Source organism: Acanthopagrus latus, chromosome 8 (assembly GCF_904848185.1).
Source record: "Acanthopagrus latus isolate v.2019 chromosome 8, fAcaLat1.1, whole genome shotgun sequence".
NCBI lineage: Eukaryota > Metazoa > Chordata > Actinopteri > Spariformes > Sparidae > Acanthopagrus > Acanthopagrus latus.
In genome coordinates, this window is record NC_051046.1 from 12,426,021 (window position 1) to 12,448,951 (window position 22,931).

A 22,931-nucleotide genomic window follows, 5' to 3' on the forward strand; every position below is an offset into this window, starting at 1 on the left:
ACCAGTTTCAGTATTTTGGAATCAGCCAATACAGTGAATGTGGCAGCTATGGCCCTGCTTAGGCTTTAAATTATATCACTGTTGAACAGTGCTGATTCCTTTATACACATACAAATTGTAGTATTCTTGTTTTTATTTATTAAGCCTTCTCAGCAGCAGGTACTGCGTGGAAGGATTTTGGGACATGTGAGCAGTAGATGAATTTAGGTCCCTTTAATGCCCCTGAAGGGTTTTTCTGCTTCCAGTCACCCAGAAGTAACAAACTGGCAACCACAAAAAGAGCTGTTTTAAATTTCAAAGAAGGCCCGATGTTCATTCACTGTGCTTCATATTAGGCTTTGTTGTAAATGCTGAAATTTATAAAACACATAAACGCTCATTTGAAAAAACTGGGACATTTTTCGTTGATTTAACTCTTGCCAACGAATTTAATCAGATGCTTCATTCTACACACACTGTAGTGTAGATAAACATGCAGCTCTTTGTTTCCCAGACACACTGTCGGCTACTGTAGGTGAGCATATGAGGAGGATACTTTCATCCATAGAGCACCGAAGTGTCATGGGTGCACACATTTTTAGCAACATCAGCCACAGAGGGATTTGCTCCCCTGACACTAGCAGTGTCAGTGCCGTGCTGCCTGTTTCGCTGTATGGTGGAAATCTTCTGCAGGATTCACCAGCTCGTGAAATTAATTTCAAGAGTGACCTTCGGTCCGATTTTCCTAATTACCAAAACAGATAATCCCTTTATCACATGATGCTAATAACTGCTGTTTTCTTCATTAATTCTCAGTGGTACTGCACATGGCAGATAAAAATACAATCCCCAGTTCCCTTTATGGCCCCTTCAGGCTTTTTGATTAAGGTCTAGTGTCTAGTGAGAGTGAGAGGTGCTCTTCTCTCCTCAGGTGAGGCTCTCCTCTCTAAGACTTCAAAGTCTAGACTAATTGACTTACTCTGAAGCTTAGAAGTGCACCAGTGTGTCAGTCTATTGACTGAAAAACAACCCACGCCAGCCTCTGTTTGCTGCTAATGACAGGTGGTGCAGGCACAGTTCAGAGACAGAGCTGCTGTGTACTGCACCTCTCTGAATTTAACAATTATCATCTGCAGCAGGAATGAGAAATATATATTCTGTGTCAAGCACACATCTCTTAAACTTTAAATTATTTATAGAAGTAAAAAATGTTGACTAATGATTTAGGTATATACAAAATTAAAGAAGTATCTCATGATAAACTACTATTTTGTTCTTTCTTATATATGCTCAGCATCAACACCAGAACTTACAAAATCAATTCTCAAGAAGTTCTCTGAGAGGACAGGAAGAGGAGGAAACCTCAGGAGATGTAAATCATTTGGGACGGCAGGGTGTGAAAAAGTGTGCAGGTGGGAAAATGATTGTTATGGAAAATGATTAAATCCAATAGTAATTTTATAAATCCATTAAAATAATGTCAATGAAACGCATACAGGAGGTGTCTGCAGTGAAGAAGTCTAATAAAATCAGGTAAAGGGGACTGGCAGACATGAAACAGCTGACTTTAGTATCATTTTCACCCTTTCTCACCCGTCCAGTTTAAAGACAAAGCCATGTAAAAGAAGACTGAACAGGTTCGTCAGACAACCCTAACCCTAACCTTAACCAGACAATCTAACTGACTGTAACTGAACATTTGAATGCATGCTGCACTGTGAAACTAAAATGCAGTGGGCTGAATACTGTCTGTGGGTAGTCAGTAGTAATAGTAGTGTGTGTGTGTGTGTGTGTGACACACAAAATTAAAACCTTCACGTCACTGTTACATTCACGTGGTCCTGGGGGTGACAGCCTTTTAAGTTTTTGTCCTGTCATGTGTGACTCTGACACTGTGACCAGCTTTGCAGCCTAAAATATCATGTAGTCTAAATCCAGCATTACGACAGTTCTGTTCAATTCCAGTATCCAGAAGAGCCATGAAATGAAGCGTGGTTTCAGTCTGCCTGTTTTTTCATCTGCATTTTTTATTTGCGCCTTAATAAATCAACTTGAAATATAGCCCGATGTGTTTTTACACTTGGATGAGGTTGAAAAGTGTATCAACACAAGCACACTGCAGCAAATATCATCTCAGCAGGGTTTGCAAATGAATCCTGACACGCATGAAGCATCTTCATCTAAAGCAATTTTTTTTTCTTTATGATATCTGGGCTTACTTTGAAGATTTTTGAGGGGCTGTTTACTATTGCAACACTGTTTTGCGGTGACACTCCAGAAATGTTTTTGCAGACTTCGAAACATCAATCCACTTTCCCTCGGCGTGGGGTTTACTAGAAAATGACTGAAATTTGGTTTTTGGGAGAACTTTCCTTCATCTTTCACTGTCATTCAATCCTTTAAGCTGAAAAATGCCAGATCAAGGATTACTCACCATCCTGCTGAGTGTAAACATGTCCAAAAATACGTCAAATCAACGTCTTCGCTGGAGCTGAAAAGATATCCACTGAAGAGCCAGAATTAACTTTTTTTTTAACGTTCACTAATTCAAGTGACATCCTTTAGGTTCAAAATTTAGGTTTTTACCATGTGATTACTGAGATCTTTTCAACTTAATTAACAGACGTATAAAGAAGTTTGTACAGTGGCTGAAGCTACAGCGCAAATTTGAATCCTGAGCGTCAACCCCAGAATCCTGCTGGAGGCGTGCACTTTACCAGGAGAGCTGTTCATCACCTTTATTAAATATCATGTTTTGGTTATTCAGCGTGTGAACATTAGCCTTCTCCATGTGTAATAGACCTGATAAATAGCTCTCCTGGTAAAGCGCACGCCTCATACTTTCTACTGAGGTTGACGCTCGTGCATCAAAGCCTCTGTGTAGCTTTTGCTGCATGGAGTAAAATTTGGCTTTAATTTGGAACCACAAGGAGTTTTTTTTTAGAAGCCACTGACTGAAAATTTTGATCCCTGCTGAGATGTCATCAATAGTCTTTTTTAACGTCTGCAAACAGGCTGAGTATATGCTCAGTGGGCTTGATCAGTGCATCAGGCTGTACGTCAATCTTACTTATTTATCGGCTGTACACATTGCTATCCTTTTACAATAACTAGCTATACATATACTGTAAACACCCTCATATGAAATCACAAGGAAAACCCATGACAAAAGGTAATAAAAACGTGTACGGTTTGCTTTGAAAGACAAACATTTTTTTCCTGTGATATGTTATGTCACGATGTAGAGTGTCTGGCCCTTGCGTGTTCTCCAGATAACAAGATAAATCAACCCACTATCACAAGAAAGCGAAGCTTTGTTTTCACTGGAGAAATAATTAGCGTTTGATCCGGAGATAAAGGTGCAGAAAAATATCATTCCAAGCCTCGTAGCTTCCAAATTTCATCCTGTACACCTGTGCCAAAATGCCTGCTGTAGATCAGGAACAGAAAAAAAGAAAACAAGAAACACCCCCCACCTCCAGCAGAGGAGCAGGGGGGCATATTTGTAGTCCTGTAGCCCTGTAGTGATCTCTGCTTCCAGGAAGGATTGTGTACTACTATTTCTAAAGAAGTAACCTCTAACAAGTAGCCAAATTAAAGACGAACTGTAGACTTCCCAAACAGATGCTACAACTGAGCTCCTCCATCCCTCCCTCCCTCCCTCCCTCTTCCTCCTCCATCCCTCCTCTTCCTCCTCCCTCCCTCCCTCGCAGTCGCTCCCCTCTGACTACACTGTACACACTCTCTCCCCTACCTCACACACACGGACGCCTGGACGCTGCAGCGTTTTTTAGGAGAGTGTTTCCAGGATAGGAGGGAGGAGGCAGGGTGGAAAAAAAGGAGACATGTCCCAATCCTGAAACACAAATTGAAAGACAAGGGAGAGAGAAGCTACACGTCGGATGGATCGGCGATCAGCTGGCGAGCGCTAAAACACGGTCAGAGTGTCATTGCAGACATGGGTCGCAGCGGTACGGCACCTTTCGCTCAGCTCCTTGGGGAGTGTTTTCACTGTCAGTCCTTCAGCGCTGGAAATGGCGTTGTGATGCTGAGCATGGAAGACGCAGCGGAGGCGGATGCCAGGGAATAAAGAAATATATGATCACCTGTGCTTTTCTTTGGGTTGGATTTTTAGTAGCGGTGGACAGTACCATGGTGAATTACCAGAAATACATTACTGTAATGCAGCTGGCTCTGGGGGTGACTGCCGTCAACAAAGAACATTGTCTTCCACCCAGGAAGCGTATGTGGTGAGTATGAATCTTGGTGCGGATGATGGTGATGATGATGATGCTGATGATGCTGATGATGATGATGATGATGATGCAGGTTGGGAGGGTAAAAAAAAAAAAAAGAAAGAAGAAAAAAAAAGGAAAAGAAAAGAAAAAGGGGGGCTTGGATGAGTTGTCGCCTCCCACATCCCGTCAGATGATGAGCGGGTCACGGAGCCACGGTGCACTCGTTCACTCTCCCCAAAATAAAAATAATAATTTTTTAAAAAAGGAAAAAAAAAAAAAAAGACATAATATTCCCATCCAGCCACCGCAGCCTGTCTGCACCATGTTGCAATCATCACAAAAAAAACAAACAAAAAAAACACCTACACCGTTCTCTTCAAGCACGGTGTAGGTGAGGCGACCACACGCTCCGCATGCTGGGAGTTTTGTATGCGTGCGTGAGTGCGCGCGCCAGAGAGCCCCGGTGTCCTTCCTCCTTCATCAGTTTGTAAAGTTGAATGCGTAGGGATGATGTCATGGCCCCCATCACTGTGTCCTCGCCTCCAAACTTCATGTGCTTCAAGTGTGTGTCACCGGACACGCCATCACCAGGCTAACCATGTGGCAGACCTTCATCACCCTCCTCCTCCTCCTCCTCCTCCTCCTCCTCACTGCTGTGTTGTGACTGATTACTAATAAAACATAAAAAGCATGGAACCTCTCCTGTGTTTATTTCCTGTGCTGCTGCGGCCACTCGTCTATTAAAACATCTTCCACCCTCGCGCCGCTCTCTTGCATGTGTGTTGGTGTCTTGTCTCTCCACCTCTCCGGTGTCCTCATTACTCCACACACTATATATACATATATATATGGCAGTGACCACATCTCTCTCTCTCTCCTTCTGTGGCCTTGTTCATTTGTTTACTTTAACACTGTCTCCCCTTCATTCCTTCTTTCCCCCTGCTGTAAGCAGATTGCTTGCCCGGGCTGCAAACGTGTGTGACATAGTATCCCTAATTACAGCCGGATTACCATCTTGTTTGAAAGCAAAGGCGGTTAATTAGGAGTCAATAGGCTCAATAGCACCCTGATAGCGAGTGTCCCACACAAACTGAAAATGTATCTCGCCCACCGTGTGGATCATTCACCCACATAATGCAGTTACACTGGCGTGGGTCCAGTGTGTGAGAGGCTTAACTATTATCATCACCTCTTTAAAGCCAACCTAAACCATTTCCTAAAGCACTCCGCGTGACTGAAGCAAGGACAACCCCCCCCCCCCTCCAGAAATCTGGAAATCTCATATTGTCTTGAAAGATTATCGCGATCAAAGGAGATTTACAGCAACCAACATGTGAAATTCCCGCCGAGGATGCTGTAACGGTTTTGTGGTGTAACAGGGTGTCTAGATTCAAACATCTACAGGAACTCGACCACCATCTGTTATGAGTGGGTGCCACCGTGACCTCAGTAGGGGTCATCACACACAGCATTTTTATCTCCTGGTCTCCCTTCAGCTAATCATATTCCTAAGTCATCCTCTTATTAGCCTAATTGGTCGCCTCGCAGGAGATAAGGGATTACACTCAAACAATGGGCTCCTTTCATGTTTCTTCTGTTTTGTTGTTTTCATACTTACATCTCCATATTTTAGGAGGGAGTTCTTGTCTCATCTACAAAAGGCCCAGCTAGTTATGGAGCTGTGGCAGTGGGCGCAGACCCCATCAAAACTGAATTTTCTTTTTTACAGCCAGGGGGGCAAACAGTAGGCCCAGCTGTTGTGAGATAAAGTGACAAATATGGACGTAATCAATGGAAGCACTGACGAATTGAGTCATTTAAGAAACCGGACCGAATTTTCCACTCCATTTCCACTGCACACTCTTGTCATTACAGCTGACCATTTTGCAAATCATCACAGTGGTTTGGATGTTTCATTGTACCATCATCACACTTGAAATGAATTTTACAACGCAGAGCAGACTCATCAAACCAATCCATCGCAGTCCTGACTGACACATTTTAAGGCTATTCTGATTTGTACTTAATATCATAGAGAGACCATCGTGCTTTGGATTCCCCCATTCTGCTTAAATATTTATATTTTGAAGATGAGTCACAGGACACAGGATATGCTGCCAAATGCTTTAAAAATGAATGATTTGATTCCTTTGAATCCAAAGCACAATCATCGGGGTGTTGGTTTGCTGTCCTAATAATAGTTTTGGATGTGTGGCATGTATTGCCTTTGTTTAAAGGGATATTATATCTTCTAATTTGTTTTGTGTTTACTTACAATCACTGGTTTTATTTTGTGCTGCTTCCCATCTTTGCCCAAACTCTTATGGTGCGTTTCATTGCTCTTGGAACTCGGACCTCCAGCACAGAAAAGTGCAATGGAACGGTCATCCATGTAAAGATATACACACAACATGACAGCAGTCTGGCACCACACCGAGTGAACAATGACTTTTTTACCTCTTCTCTGTGTTTTCTTTGTATAGTGTTTGTTTGTGAAACCTGCAGTATACAGGAATACAACTTTGTGCTTTCATTCAGCCCTGAACTGTTAAATCAGCTGCTGGAGCTGCTTGTGAATTTTGCAGATTTTCCATTCAAACGCACGTTTGGAGCGAGCGTCCATGTTTTGCCAAGATGCACCGGAACATTTTTAGATTTTTAAGTTGAGAACACCATCTTCCGCCTTGAATGGAATGGTTAATCACAGTGAGACCCCCCCGTTTAAATAAGGCTAAAACTGAGATGGTGCATTCCTCCGCAAAGGCCCTATAGTCCTATTTAATTGAATTAAGCCAATATCAAATAAAACATTTTAATCCAGTACGTAGATCTGGATTTTTATTTTGATCTTCATCAGCCACCTAACTACACGTGATTTTTCGCAATGTTAAAGAAAATGAGAAAATAAAATCCTCTTTATCCGGATCTGCACCAAAAGTTTATTAGATCTGTTAGGAGCTGAGACTCATCCTCATGTTCAGTGGAAATCTGTGAAGCACATTTTGTGTAATCCTGCTGACAAACCAGCCAACCAACAAACGTACAAACAGACAGAAATGGACAAAGACAAAACCAGCACAGGTAATCTAAATAAATAGACAGAGGTTGTGTTGAAAGGTGAGAATGTAAAAATGTCTACTCTAACTTTACATCATTTAGGCTGTATGAAAATTGTCCCCAGTAAAACGCATATCTTTTGATATCATGACTAAAATTAGCAGTCGTCGTAACAAGACCATGCCAAGTTTTACTGTTTGAAGTAGTTTATTTAAGTGTTGGGAAAATTTGGCAAGGACAGAAAAGGGGGGTCAGGCTGGTTGGATGAGGAAAAGGGGGTCGAGGTCGGTGGATGAAGAGGAGGCTTTTAGAGGGGCTGCGGGTTTGCCGGGCCATCTAGAAATCGGGGAGGGGGCGGTCGAGACTCAGAGTTGGGGTACGTCTCGATGGGCACACGTCCTAATAGGCATGGCCTCATCTTCCCCCCCTGTGTTTCCTGAGCTGGATGGCCCGGGTCCCTCCTCTGTGGTACCTTCTTGCCGTAGAATGGTGATGTCGAAGGCTGGGCTGCCTGTGAGAAAGGATGGTGGAGAAGATGAACAGGAGAGAGGTGGGTTGCCTCACCAATGCAGGCTTCGCAGGTGATGGAATCAAGGCGGTGGAGGTGGTTGAGTTGATTATGTGCAAGTGGTTCGATTGATGAGATGCAGGAGCTTTGATTGGCTGGACGTGGGTGACAGGTCAGCGAGAGGACTGGCGTTGTCCAGTTCCTGAATCTTAGTTATAGTAACTTCATTTCAAATATAAGTGATATTACTGGCTGTGACAGTGCAGTGGTAGTACCATTAAACCTCAGTCCTCATGGCTCAATTGAAATTTAGAGATTGTGTGTAAATTTGTATGGTTGTTTCACTTCTTCCTTGGTCTTCTTGACTGTTTATTATTCCAGAAAATGTGACAAAAAAAAACACACTAAGTCACTTTGGACATAAGCATCTGCCCAATGAATGTGCTGTGATGAAATGTTACGAGGTGTTCAGCGTCCTCGTTTGTTAAGCTTGCGTTGTTTCGACGTTGTTGTGTAGCTGAGCGCACTTGTGAAACATGGAGCGTCTGTCCACAGGACTGAAATGCAACATGGTGACATTGCCGACTAAACGGCTTTCGGACGGTCCTCAAAATTGACTGTTTTTGCCACCTCAGAAACATCAAAATGCGCAAAAAAGACTTTTATAATTACAAACGTGTGGCGTAGCTGTAAGCCTCGGGTGGTACCGTTCTTAATCGTTATGAGAAAGACAAAGATACTGTGTTGGTTCAACCTTGCTCCACAAATGATATTGATGGCTTGATTAAAGTGACCTTTAAGATCAATACTGGTCTGAACTCATCAACACGGCATGGATATATCTGGAAATGTAAAGAAAATACTTCAGATACACACCACTGGAGCTAAAAGTATTATCTGAAATAAACAGCTTATTGATTAATCCTCATGGAAGAGAAATCGTTTCCTGGTTAGAATCTGAGGATAAGCTGGTTTTCTCTTTGATGTAAACTCAGTGATGTAAACTGTGTTAAATCAGAAGAAATACGTTTTAAAGTTGCCTTGGTTACTTACTCCATTAATCGATAAGAAAAATCAATAGCTGAATTTAAGGAAAAACATAATTAGCTGCCTCCTTAAATGGAATTCTAATGTTGTATTTGTCACCTTGATAAACTCCCCAAGGCTCTGTACAGTGTGTGTTTGCAGATGATACTTCCGTCATTCACAAATACATGTGGCACCGATGTACGACGGGATGTGACATCGATTTAATAAGACAAGCAGATCTGAGCACAAGAAAAGGCTTCATTGCATTTTAATACAGAAATGAAGAATGCAGTTTTTTTCCAGCTCTTTACATAATTGCAGCGTTAATTCTGTCCCATTTCTGGACAAATGTTCAAAGCTGCTTCCTGTTTCTGCTGATCTCTCAGCGTGTGATGGCGAGATTACACACCGCTCTGCCTCAACACTTCCACCATCCACCGAGCAGAGACTGTGTGTTCCATGTGCATCACATTCTCCCAAAATTGGAGGAGGCGCAGCTCCGCTTGCCTTTGATGAAGACTGTATAGCAGCAGCAGCAGCAGCCGCCGCTCTCTAAATTGGGATTAGTCTTTGCAAGCAGATGTTCCTCTTGCCTGCAGTCTTAAAAACCCATTCCCCGCTGCACACAGCCAAAGATTAGCATTAACCTGGCTTAATGAACTTTACACTCTGTTGCAGGCCTGCAGGGATAATACAACAAGTCTATTGTTTATGTAATGTTTCCTCTTATTTTTAACCTCCACCTTATTCACCAAAAACAGAAAACAGAGTGCGGTTCCAGGACAGAGGTAACTCATTTAGACCAGGACTGATGTAGGATCAGCTCATGTGTCTTTTACAGGGTGTGTTTTATTGTGTGTGTGTGTGTGTCTGTGTGTGTGTACCAGACGCTGGTGAGGATTGTTCTCCTTGTTAAGCGTTATATTAGCAGTGGCCAAGATGGGAGGAATGAAGCGAAACATTGCCTATTGACCTGCTGATGAAGCAGTAGCCGTTATTGCTCAAACTAATCGTACCTGATGGCTCCTCCAGGAGGACTGAGAGATGGGGAACAGGGGGACGGCATGAAGTCCTGCAGCTGATTCATGCGTGTGTGTGTGTGTGTGTGTGCATGTGTGTCCCTCGTCCTTTCTTTGTGAGAGCATCAGGCATCTGTTTGACCTTACCTTATCTGTGAACTACAGTGTCACACTCTGCGGTGGACGGTGCTGGCCATCGAGGGCTCTTTGCATTGATCTAGTTCCGTTTTCTATTGAAGTGGGTTTTTCTTTGTTCACAGGGACTGCAGCAGGTCCAATACAATCATCATATCAGGGAGAAGCAGACACTTAGCGTATTGTGAACTCGCCCCACTGAGGGGGGAAGAGAGAGAAATGAAGTGGACATGGTCTTGCTGGCTTTAAGTCCGAAGTGTAATGAACAAGCAAATACATACATGCTCACTAAAAATATTCATAAAGATGCTGTGTCTCGATTTTAAGTACGCTGAATGCATAACAGCGGCACAACAAGGCTGTCCCATTTCAAAAGCAGCTTCAAATGGGGCCGAGGATTGCGCATTTCATTTCCTGTGCTGTGAAGGATAGACCGTTGCATCATTCGCAGCCCATTATATCTCAAGATTCATTGTGTGTCTGTGATGGTTAGATTTGTTTTTGGGGGACACAGAGCAAAGTAGTAGCTGGATACAATATTAAATGTATGAGGTTTCAACAAGGGACCCCAAATACTGTCGAGGGTCAGGGACAGTGCTATGAAGTAAAACGCATTGATTTATTAATAATTTGACAGATTTTCTTGCTCACTGTAGTTTTTGAACTGTTCAACGTCCTGATGGAAAGAGAAGACGGAGACTTTGATACAACACCGGAGCTCTCCATGGAGTGAATGCCCGCCCCTTCACTCTTGTTTTACCACGATTTCTGTCACTCCCCCTCTTCCATGTTCTTTTCCTCTACCATCAGTGGGGTTCTTCTTCTTTTGCAGTGTTTCCACAATTATTCCAGTTGTTCCACTGTTACCTGTGGATAGTGACAGAAACAGACACACACCCTTGGTTAAATTTGAGCCTGGCAGTGACGGACCAAATTGCAAGGTGAAAGGGAGGTTTATAGGGAACAGATCTATAAACGGATGGTGTAATTTTTCCACAGTCATTACACTGTGCAGCCAGTATTTACTTCAAATTGATCAGTTTCAGCATAAAACGTGATTGTGAACGTGAATGATCTGCAACCAACAAAAACGTTGTCCCCATAAGAAAGTACACAAATAGGAAAAAAAAGCACAGCACCTTTAACGATGCAGTGTCCAACCAACTGAACACCCCTCGTCTCACCCTCCCCTAAAAGTGCAAAACATGTGAAAGGTCCTCTCAGGCCAGTCTTTGGTTCATCCTGTCAGAGTTACTATGGAAAGATTGATGAAAAGGTTCCCAGGTGAACTAAGGAAAATGTAATTATGCCAATAGATCCTCCTAAATCCTACACACTGGACCTTTAAATAAACAGCATAATAGGCATTGTCCAGTATACTGTCATGTACTTTAACCTTGTACACACTTCCCTTTTGCTTTAGCCTTGTCATAACATATGTTGAAAAACAAAGTTTAAAACCGACAATTTGTGGTTTTATGGGGAGTTACTGCTGGAAATACTTTTTTCCTGGCCATGCAGCAACAGAAGTGAGACGAGACTCTCTCAGTTCAGCACATGACACTCTATGAAAACAAAACACGTTGTTTTTAAATGTTAGACTTGTATGAATGAAATATAGACAATGTAGTGTGTTGATTAGTGAGGTTTAAAGGTGCTGACTAGTTGTTTCTCCACGCTTCCAGTCTTTGTGTTTGAACTAGTTGTACCTTTCATGTCGATACACTAAACATAAAGCGAATGTCTCCTGGATGTCGCTTCACATTTAGCGTAAAGACAATAAAGTGGTATCTTTCTTCTAATCTAACTCTCAGCAAGAAAGATGGTGAGTGTATTTCCCAAAATGTCAAAGTAGGTGTTTAAAATTGTGTCCTGTTTCATGAGAATGTGTCAAAAAATGGGAAAAAGTTAGATGGTATTTTGACTTTCCTTAACTTTGGGGGGGGGGGGGGGGGGGGGTCATATACCACATGCCGTTCACCGTTGTGTGGTTTTAATGTTCCTCTAACCTTGATAAAGTAAACTAGATGTGAACATTCAGTCTCACACTTTTATGTCCCCTAAACCTCCACTGAAACACATTTTAGCTGCATATTTCACAGAGAAAAAAATTCATCACGTAGGCCATGTGAAATCATTCACATTATATCTGAGTCGGCACAGTTGCTGGCACTATGTTACATTCTGCCTTTGTGGCCTGAAGTGTTTTGGCTGAAATCCATCTCAGAATCAACATCCAAGAAATGAGCTTCTGAATGCGCAGGACTGCACCGGGCCTGTGATACAGTCCAAGCAGCTTTTCTCATTAGTCATGTTTGCCGTATTGTTTATGTGAACAGTCTGAGGTCACTTGTAATTGAGTGCACATACTGCCGAATGCTTTTACCCCACGTTTCCAGCCAGTGAGCACCTTACCCCGCTTCGGGCAAATATTGGATTAGCGCAGAGAGAAAGTGGAGGGTGGCGTTCGCTTTCCTGCCGTCTTTGTCCATTCCTTTCCGTCATAATTTCCCTTGCTGAGTGTACAAACCTCGGGAGCCTGCTGCTGAGCACGCTAATGGATATCTACTGTCCCTGAGCCGCACTGTGTAGACAGGATTTTGCCTCATTGAATATTGCGTTAGGTAAATCCTCATTAAGAGTGACTGTCCTTTGTGACACTGAGAGAAAGGATGGCAGGGGAAGAGAGGAGACAAAGGCAGTACAGCAGTACCAATTTGAGCTGCACTCAGCTGTATAAGCATTGTACAGCTATGAGAAACAGCTATTTCTGTGCTAGAATGAGCAACAAGGAAGGTGGAGATTCTGTAGCGCTGACGGTGCTGTCGACTGCTCGACAAATATCAGAAAATAGTAAAAAATCATCTTCATAATGCTTGTTTTGTCCCGTCAACAGTAAAAAAACAAAAAAAACACCAAAAAAGATATGCACATTACAGTGATATAAAATACAGAAAAACAGATAATCCTCAACAATCCACCACCCTTATTACCATAATAATTGAGTCTGAGATGGACTAACACAAACTGAAAAGCTGCTGTGGTCGTACGAGTCCACATTTTTGTAAATCATTGTCGTTGTATCCACTGGGCCGTCCTCACTGCAACCAGCACAAAGTATAAAAGCCAGCATCTGTGTTAGTGAGGGGGCGTGTTAGTGCTCATGGCATGAGGAACTTGCACATCTGTGAAGGCACCATTAATGCTGAAAGGCACACACAGGTTTTGGAGCAACACATGCTACCATCCAGACGGCATCTTTTCTGTTTTTAAGGCCAAGACCCTTCTTTCTGCACCGGTTAACAACATTGTGTGCTAAAAGCAGCCCAGTCAGCAGAATAACATCAGGGTTTGACTGAAGATTAGTCTCCATGATCATGGACAAATTGACAGTTTTTGTCTCCACAAAATCCACTGCATTTGGCGTGACAGACATAGATGGCGTCATCCCCAGGTGTCCTTACAAATATCCACTGCTGTGACTTGAACTGCTGTTGGGCGTAACAACATCCCCACCACCTCCTGATGCAGCTAATAAGCATTTCCTTTGCACTAAATGTGATATGCCACATTTGGTACAAATTTCAACCTTGGACGTATCTGTGGTTTGCAGAGACGTTAACACCAGCATTATCTCCTGGTGATCAGGCTGAGTAAAAGAGTGCAGGTACTAGATTGGTTTGTCCAGACCTGTCTATTATCGGAAATGTGTGGCATGTTATGAAGCACAAAATATGACAACAGAAATGCCTGGACTGTTGTCCAGCTGCTGCTGAAGTCATATAGTAAGAAGGGATATGAAAGAATGTCCCTTTCAAAACTTCAGCTGTTATTGTCGTCAGCTCTCAAACACTTACTGAGCTGATGTAACACAAGTTTATCAGGTTACAGTCAATATATAATCTTAGATTTAATGTAGAAAAGAAAAATATATTCAGTGTCTAAGTGAATAACATTCTGCTTGTTGTCAGGGATTATAGATATTGTATGACTTTTCCAGCTCATTTCTAGCAATTTAAATTTGTAAATCACTTTTCTATTGGCCATATGTGACTTTCACCATACACCAATACAACCTATACAAGCCTGCGAATGACTTGTTTAAGCTGCTTGACTGTGGATTTCTTTTTTGACTCTCTTTTCCACAAAAGTCCAGGCGGCGTGGCTTCATGCAAGTTCTCAAGTGCCTCATCTCAGTGCGTCTCTCTGCTCCGCTAACAGAGAGCGATGGTAGCTACCGTCAGAAACCGCTTACATAATCTACCAAACGACTTCTACAACACAGAAGCTGCACAAAGCAAACATATTGGCGTTTAAATTTACTTTTTTTTTCAGGGCTTATTAGAAAGTCTTAACATCAACAGGCATTTATTAACAGACCTACCAAAACCTACCAAACGTTGCTGTTGCTAGACTTGGAACAGATCTATAAAACATTTGTACTGATTGATTTATTAGCCTCTCATGAATTTGTTTGATAGTCACAACCTATAAGGCTTGCTTATAAGAAACAAATTACACAAAAAACACAAGTTGTGTCTCAAGAGGAAACCCTGCTGTAGATGGTTTGATAAACTAAATTCTCAGTTCCGTTCTGCTTCATTCAACCCTGCGGGGGGACAATTAATTTTGTGGCACACACAGCACATTACACAGCAATTAAGCAACAAACACGTGAAACACAAAGGAAATGAGAGGCGGAGGGCTTCGACGTGGTCAGCAGGGCTCCAGCAGTGCTGCTTAACTGTGTCGTTTGTGAAGGGTAAAACATTTCCTGAGAGTATTGATGACGGGTCAGCCAAGTGTGCCTCCTGCCCACATCTCACCATGACCCAGCTACAGTTTGGCCGCTGAGACCCGCCGAGCTGCGCAGGCCCTCTGTGTTGGAGGCTGCAGTGCTTCCTGAGCTCCAACCAGCTCCCCTACAGGGCTGCTGTGACATTAAATCCAATTATAGATTTCCTTAAATGTCATTTTATCCAGCGGGGGACTGTGGCCTTTTCAAAAGCAAGAAACGTGACCAATGTGTTCTTCCTCCTCCTCCTCCTCCTCCTCCTCCTCCTCCCTACTCCTCTTCCTCTTTGGTGTTGCCTGTGGCACACTGTCCTGCTGTGCAACAACAATGCTGGATGTGTACTTACTCGCCCTGATGTTGTGCTGTTGTTTTTCTTTTTCCTCCTCCTCCTCTCACCCCACCTCCTGCGCTGACCCCAGGATACACCCCAGCCCGACCGCTGGCTCCATCACAGCAGCCTCCTCAGCGAGCACCGTTCAGGGCAAACCATCACTCCGCCGCATCAAGGGCCGCATTCACAGGAGCAAGAGTCTCGACAGCATCGATCTCCTTGACTCCAATGTAAGTAAACGAACTCAGAGGCACCAGCGCATTAATGAGCGCATCACCTAAACATAGACACTATAATTTACTGAACAAATGTCAGCAGCCTGACATTCAATACATTTATTTATGACTAAAAGGCTGCAGATTCAGAAAAGGCCCTTAGGGATGTGTCTCTGTTTTGAAGAAGTGTGCCATGAATAGTCATAAGTTGTTGTTTCTTTTTTTAACTGTGTCTGTATTTGATTCGTGTGTGTGACTGAAAGAAACCACAGATTCTCAATTATTCAAATGTCTTAAAACTCATCCAACCATAACCTAGCACCCAAAGGTTTGCTCAAATCAAATTAGGATCACTTTTGTCTTGGGTAAAAACATCAGTGAGATAAACAAGTCGCAACGACAAAAATGAATCATTAAAGAGCACTTAAAGGAGAGATGCAGCATTATGGGATTGGCACCAGGGGCGCATTGCATGAAAGTGATTAAACAGCGCTGTGTACATACAGATGGCAAGAGTTGGCAGAGTCATCTTACAAATGATCATCTTTTGCAAATTGTGGATAATTTAGGCGACAGGGCTCACAATCTCATGCACGAGCTGCAAGTAAGGGGGTTTACTCTGTTTAGTAAAATATGTCAAAATTAAAGGAAAAGCAAAATAACCACCAGAATTAATGTCACCTAGTACGTTTCTGCAAAACCACAGACAAGGTAAGACCTCTTTATGATGCCACGTTATGTTTGTTATGGTTGAATTCTCTTGTCACAAACTGTGCTTGAGCTCTGCTAAGGTCTATGCACAAAAAACACATGGTTAGGGTTGGGAAAACATCACGGTTTGACTTACAAAAACTGTTTTGGTCGCCACAGCCCAACTTCCTGTGAAATGTAGCCAGTTTGTCCCCACAGAAATGGCTGGAAATATCTGCAGGCTGTCCTTATAAATATCGTGTGTTGTGACTCAAATTGCAGTCAGCTGTCTGGCAGCTTTGTTGGCCTGTAACAACGCCACTTTAATGTTGCATGCAACTTGTTCTCATGTCATGCCAATACCTTTCCTTGACTACAGGAATCGTTTGACATTTTGGGTAAAAACTCTTACCACTCGCTAAATACAGCCAGCAGCTGACTAGTCTACACTTAGCAAAATGACTTGAAACAGGGGCAACAAACTAGCCTGCCAGCCTATTTCAATAAATTGTACAAAATCCACAGTTGTAATGGTAAAATTTACTTTTGTTTTTTTTGTCCAGTGAAAACAAAACAGATGGAGGTGCTGATTCAACTTCTTGATTCAAGTAAAAGTAAGCTAGTACTCTGAAATGCACTCAAATTATAAAACTATAAAAGCATTCCTCTGAAGGACCAGCCATATATGTGCAAAGCTGACCGAACTTCACATCATATTAATCTAATTCAGAGACTATTATTCTTCTTATTACTCTTTGCTGTTTGTGCATGCACCACAAACAGCTGATTTTTGAGTCTCATTCCCAGGAGGTCACAAACCAATATGCTGGGTTGGTAAAGAGTCATAAACAATCAATAGTCATACTCATATGTATTAAGATTTAGAATTTATGAGCCTGTTTTAAAAAAAAGAATGGAAAGTACTGATCTTTGTGTAGGGAGTAAAAGTACATATTAACACAGTAACAACATATTTGTACTTCATTGCTTCCTACATCTTTCACTCGGCAACAAAGTAAAAAGGTGTGCTTCAAAGAAATCTCAAACTATTCCTTTAATGTTTGACATGAAATGTGCATACTTCTATTCTTTGATGTATAATCTCTGAATTTTGACTGCTCAGCCATTTATAATCTGTTTGCAGATGAAAAAGAGGCTGATGAACTTTTGAACTCATCAGCTTCCATAAATAATAACTTCCATTTCCTCACTTGATCCGTCAAATGCACCAAAATTATTCAGACTCAAGATTCACTACATTTCTTTGGATGAAGAAATCTGGTTTGAGCACCACGGTTGCTGTTTTATTCATTGACACACACCCATTACTCATCTATATTCACATTCAGGAAACAGGTGTCTCAGTTCTTAAATGCTTGAAATGTTCCTCAAAGCTCAAGGTGAAACTCTCCCTTGCATTTGTCACACTAAATTATCATGAAATATCCTTTGTTCAAGGCTTTTAGATTCAAAAGGCTTATTAATTCAGAGTGCGGTGTTTTAAATTCAGAGCTCTGATGTGCATAAATCAAAGCAGACGCAGTTGTAATACACACATGTACTTTGTTGTTCGCAGACAGAGCAGTAGACTGCTGGAGGGCCTCCGCCTCAGGGGAATTAAATCGTGTTGACAGCTCAGCTATGACCCGACTGTTAATGCAGCGCAAACGCTCCATCTCATTAAAGGGTATCACAAAACCACTGGTTGAATTGTTAATATAAGCGTTGGTCAGCATTTGTAACAAAGGCTTTTGAGAACACTCAAGTCCTCAACACCTCTAAGTTACATGAATTTAATTTGCCTTTAAGTCCAGTGTAAGTAAAGACTCTCAGCTTGGCGATGCTGAGCTTTAAGTCACTTTCTGATATGCTGATTTATTAATGAGACAAAGACTCTCCGGACATGCTGACATGATCACAATGCCAATGCTAAAGTGCTGAAGTTAAAGGAACAGTTCACCCTTCGTCGTTATCTGCTCACCCTCATGCTGATGGGAAATCGGAGTTTCTCAGTCCCCAAAACTTTTCAGGGGCTTGACAGTAAAACAGTTTTGCAGCGTTCTCCTAAACAACTGAAGTAGATGGAACACTGTTGTGCTGTGAAGCTCCAGAAATGTCTTGTGGACTACGAAACTTCACCCACCTTTCCATCACCATGGCAGTGAGTAGATAGTGACACTTTGAATGTCGGCTACTCAGCACTAAACACACAGTGAAGCAAAATCTGGTGAGTGTCGATAGTCCAAAGTATTTGACACATTAAATATTCGTTCGATGAAAAGTCAGAGGATCGCCAAAGTTATTACTGCTCACCCTGAATGTTTCAAAATAGCAACCCTACCAATCCAATTCATTCAAGACCATATATGTATATATATATAAAAAAAATGTCCTTGAGGCACCGGACATGTGTTAATTTTTGTGCCAATCCATTCAGTGGGTGTTGAGATATTTCACGAGATTGGTAAAACATGGATGTCTGTTTCATATTTCGTGGCAACATATCTACTAGTAGTTTGGATACAGAAGGCAAAAAATTTCAACTTGCCAGTACATTAAAAGGCCGGAAACTGGGGCGCTCCAGTAGCTCAATTGGTAGAGCATGCACCACATATACAGAGACTCTGTGTCCTCAGGGCCTCGGACTCAATTTCACCCTGTGGCCCTTTGCTGCATATCATCCCCACCCCCCACCCCCCCGTTGCTCCATGTTTCCTGTCACTCTTCACCTGTCTAATCAGATAAAGCCATGAAAATGCCATAAACATAATACAAAAGAAAGGGAGTGAATCGCCAAAACGTGTCAGTACACCAATCAGTTCAGTGAATGTTGAGATATTTCACAAGATAAGTGAAAACTTGGGCCTCCCGGTGATGCCAGAAGAAAAGTCAGGAGATCAACAAAGCGTTTACAGCTGATCCATTCGACGGTTCAAAATGTAAAGCTATCCATCCAATAGAAATAATGGTTTGGCCATAAACTGTGAAAATATTACACAATGCTCGCACTTACCAGTCATCGTCTGGGTCCAAAAATGATTCGTCATGACTGACTGAACAAAAGACCTACATTTGAAAAGTAATTATAAAATCAGAATTCAGTTCCAGTCTAGTAAACCTGACAGTCAGATGCTGGAGGTGGATGCTTTTAGGCAGTGATTGACAGATTAGCGGTGGCCTTGATTTGGTGCCATACAGAGCAGCCATAAGCCCTCATCTGAATGGAAAATGGGCACTGTAGCATCACTGTATTCTCATATCCTCTCCTGCCCTGTAAAGTCTAGAGAGAGTGACTTACCACATCGCCATCATTTGTCCTTACGGCCCGCCACTCTGAGGACGCCTCGAGCAGCTCAAGAGGCCACTATCTCACCAGAGACTGAGGGCTCAGCGAAGGGCTCCTGGCCTTTTCCACGGTATATTTCTTTTGTACGGGCTGCGTGTGCACTAGAGGAAAACTTGCTGACTTTGCCCAAACTCAAATGCAGCTGATGGAAGTAACGGTCCGCCTTACAGTGAGTGATGAGACTGCAGGATGCTGAGCTGAGGAGCAGTTTCCATTGCATCCCACTGAAATGTCACAACAGACACAACACCGCCTCTGATCTGCAGTCGCTTTCTAACAAACCCAAAAAAAAAAATCCGGCCTGATTGGCTGTTTCAACGGAAAACTGAAGATATTAATCAGCTGAGTGTATGAATTTAGGTCCATAACTATCATTGCCCATCAGCGTAGAGCTAAATAATCAATAGTAGTTAAGACTTTGTTTATATCGATTGCTTCTTTTGATTGCTTTTCTCTCTTGATAGTCAGGGGAGGACTTTGGCCCCCAGCCCACTCCCGCTGTCATTTGTGTTGGCAAGCAGCGCACTTGTTCACAGAAAGCTTGAATCAGATTTTAGTGCTAAGGCTGCAGAAAGCACAACAGAGATGAAGAGGAGGGGGGGGGGACTACAGTCTTTTATGCACCCGATGCCTCTTTGTGTATATACAGGAGTTATTTTTCTGCGTTCATCAACAACACCTTGTCCCATTTCAGAAGCAGCAGCGTTTACAGTATTTCTTAACGCTTCAGGGAGATGTATTAGTCCATCTGTTCGAGCATCTCCCAAAATCCTGTTCCCTTTATTATTAATTCACAGGTCTAATCTGTGTATCCAACCACTTTGCGGCTTTTTATTTGTTGCTCTAAAGGGATCAACGATGAGAAGAGTCGCCTTTTCTCACAGATGAGTCATCTTCGCTGTGTGTTTCTATATGGACCCAGGATGTGTAGCTTATCCTTGTGTGCATATAATGACAACGGGAGAAAAAAAAACATCTTCACGCTCACACAGAGAACCTACCCTGTGTCCCTGGTGCAGTGTGTGGATGCTAAACTTAGGTTGCTGTTTCATGTTGCTTGATTTGAGATCTGTTTTTAATGCAGTATTTTTCCTGCCCTCTCAGCTGTTTTGGAAAATGTTAAAGGAATGTTTACTGCAGAGGCTATAACCAGGTGAGTCGCGGAGAAAACAACTGAGAGTGTAGCAGCGGGAGCAGATGCATCCAAGCCGGGATGAGAAGCGCAATTAAATTAATTACTCCTTAACATATCAGGATCAGTCACCAACTGGGCCTTGAGCTCTGCCTTGGTCAAAGTCTTAATCTCTTATTAGTTCTGCTCGCCCCATCCTGCTTCTAAAATCCCATCCTTGGCTGCAGTCGGCCGTGGACAGAGGCACCCCCACCCCCCCACCCCACCAACCACCACCAAAAAAAAGCCTGAGCGTAAGCATTTATTCGCTGCTCAGTCTTCGGAAAGTGCTGCAGATGCATTTACGGAGAGAGCAACTGCAGCTGAATTAACCAATCTGCATATTCAGGGCCTGTTAGAGGGAGATTGTTCCCGTGTGATGAAGGCTTGGAGGCGCATGAAGAGAGGACCTGAGTGAGACACACCACAAGGGCTGCTGGAAAGAGAGATGGAGGGAGGGGAGCAGCAGAGCGTGGGGGGTGGGCGCAGGAGATTTATCACGACTAACATTGTAGGAGGCCTTATTGGGAGGAGGAGGAGGAGGAGAAGGAATGGGGTGGGGGAGACGAGGGGGAGGCACTGTGATTGGAGCAGCAGCTGATTTTCTCTAGGTGAGACAGGTTTGTTACGTAAGAACAGGGCCTTTTTTTTGTCCTATAGGTGATAAGCACTGGGGGGTTGGGGGGGATGGTTGGAGGGTTTTTGTATGTGACACTGAGGAGGAGCCGGCCATGTGTGAATGCATGTGAAGGTTACGTGTGTGTGTGGAGGGGATGGCAGATGTTTCAGTGTGTTTTTCTGGAGGCTGTGACTCAGGAGCACGGCCTGCCTATGCGTCCTCTGATGGGACATATGGCAGGTCACTGTAGGCACTCTGCACTGTGTGAATATAGTACCATCATGTCACACATCATGTAGCAATATGTTGACTTTACAGCCTCTGCAGCAGTGATTTGTCACATTCTCACCACTTTGTTTTTTTTTTTTACATGAAAACATTTAACGTAAAAAAAAAAACAACAACTGCATAAGTATGGTATAAATTATGCATTTATTACAACATAATGTGGGACTAGTGAATGTGTTTTATGGTAATTGTTCAGTTTTATATTATATCCATAAAGCAAAATGCCCTAAAATGGATTTCCTGTAGTTCTCTGCTACACAATCGCATCATAACACCCTCTTTTTTAAAGGATGCTGCGTGATGATTATAAACAGCCGAGACCTTGGTTGTCAGCGGAAGATTTGAAGAAAATGACACGTGCTTCTGAATTGTTTTTATGGCTGGGCTCGTGTCCCTCATCTACGACAAATCATTTCGGGAGAGAAGACTCAAACCCACATAAATCCCAACAACTCTATTGACTTTCCCGCCTGATTTATGTCACGAGGAGAGACTTGGACAGTAAGCACCCTCAGCGGTCGGCGATGAGTGAAAACATAGCACAAAAGAAAAATCTCCTTCAATATTTTCCATCCCCAAAAATACCATCTGGATCTATTAATACCACAGTAACAAGCCTTCATTATAATTTCAGTGAGGGCTTGATGTTCATGTTGCTCGCCCCCTCCTCATTTGTGTACTTGAACATGGGGTCAAGTGAAGGACAAGCAGCGGGATGATGTAATGTTTGTAGGAATCAAGATGGTGGCCACGGTGGGGAAGTGAAGCATTAAGAATGAAAGACTGGGAAGGTTGTTCTAAGACAACTTAATCAATCACAGGCTCTGATGCTCACAGTTGTGGACGCTCTGTAGATTACACTGTGTGTTGATTGATTATCATGACACGAACGCATACTGCATCTGGAGGGGACATTTTGTGTTTATCTAATGAACTAAAATGAGATGTTACACGAAAGACTACTGGATTTAATCATGTTTATCTGTCATTGTAACTGTCGTGTCTAAATTCTGATTCTGATTCTGATATCTAGAAATGAGGTCTTTGTAAAGAGTCTGAAAATCTTTGTTTGGTGAATATGAATGTTTTATCAGGACCGATACAGTTTTGATTATCTATTAAACTGGTGTAATGTTCATATCGATACTGAATATTTGAAATAATTCATTACATTATCAATACTGCAGTATTAGCGCTGCTTTTTTTCAGACAGTGGGTTTGACACATACACCACTGTATTGTTGACATAGTCCCAGCAAAGTAAATTAGGACAAAAGGACAGTTACAACCGTTAAATGTACAATGATCTAAATCTGAGAGAAGAGGCGGGTATCAGCATATGTTTGACTTGAATATTAACTCAAATGAATAAACAATATCAAGATAGTTGCAGACTTATCCACTGGTTAATTGACTTATCATTTCAGTTCTCTCTGTTATCAACAATAACGATGCCCAAATTCAGTGACGGCCCATCCGTCAAGTGTTGATAGTAGGAAACATGTACTGTG

At 42.5% G+C, this 22,931-nt stretch overlaps 1 protein-coding gene across 3 annotated transcripts in view; it reads left to right on the forward strand.

The window, feature by feature from the left end:
• The window catches only part of tjp1b (tight junction protein 1b), a 69,580-nt gene that overhangs the window by 6,213 nt on the left and 40,436 nt on the right, over positions 1-22,931 (forward strand). The window contains exons 1-2 of one of the 3 annotated variants that reach the window (XM_037107000.1): positions 3,733-4,229; positions 15,180-15,321. In XM_037107000.1, coding sequence (XP_036962895.1) covers positions 4,078-4,229; positions 15,180-15,321 — 294 coding nt within the window. In that variant the 5' untranslated portion in view covers positions 3,733-4,077. Of the gene's footprint in view, positions 1-3,732; positions 4,230-15,179; positions 15,322-22,931 lie in introns of those variants that run through there. The other 2 variants (XM_037107001.1, XM_037106999.1) reach the window with 2 other exon arrangements.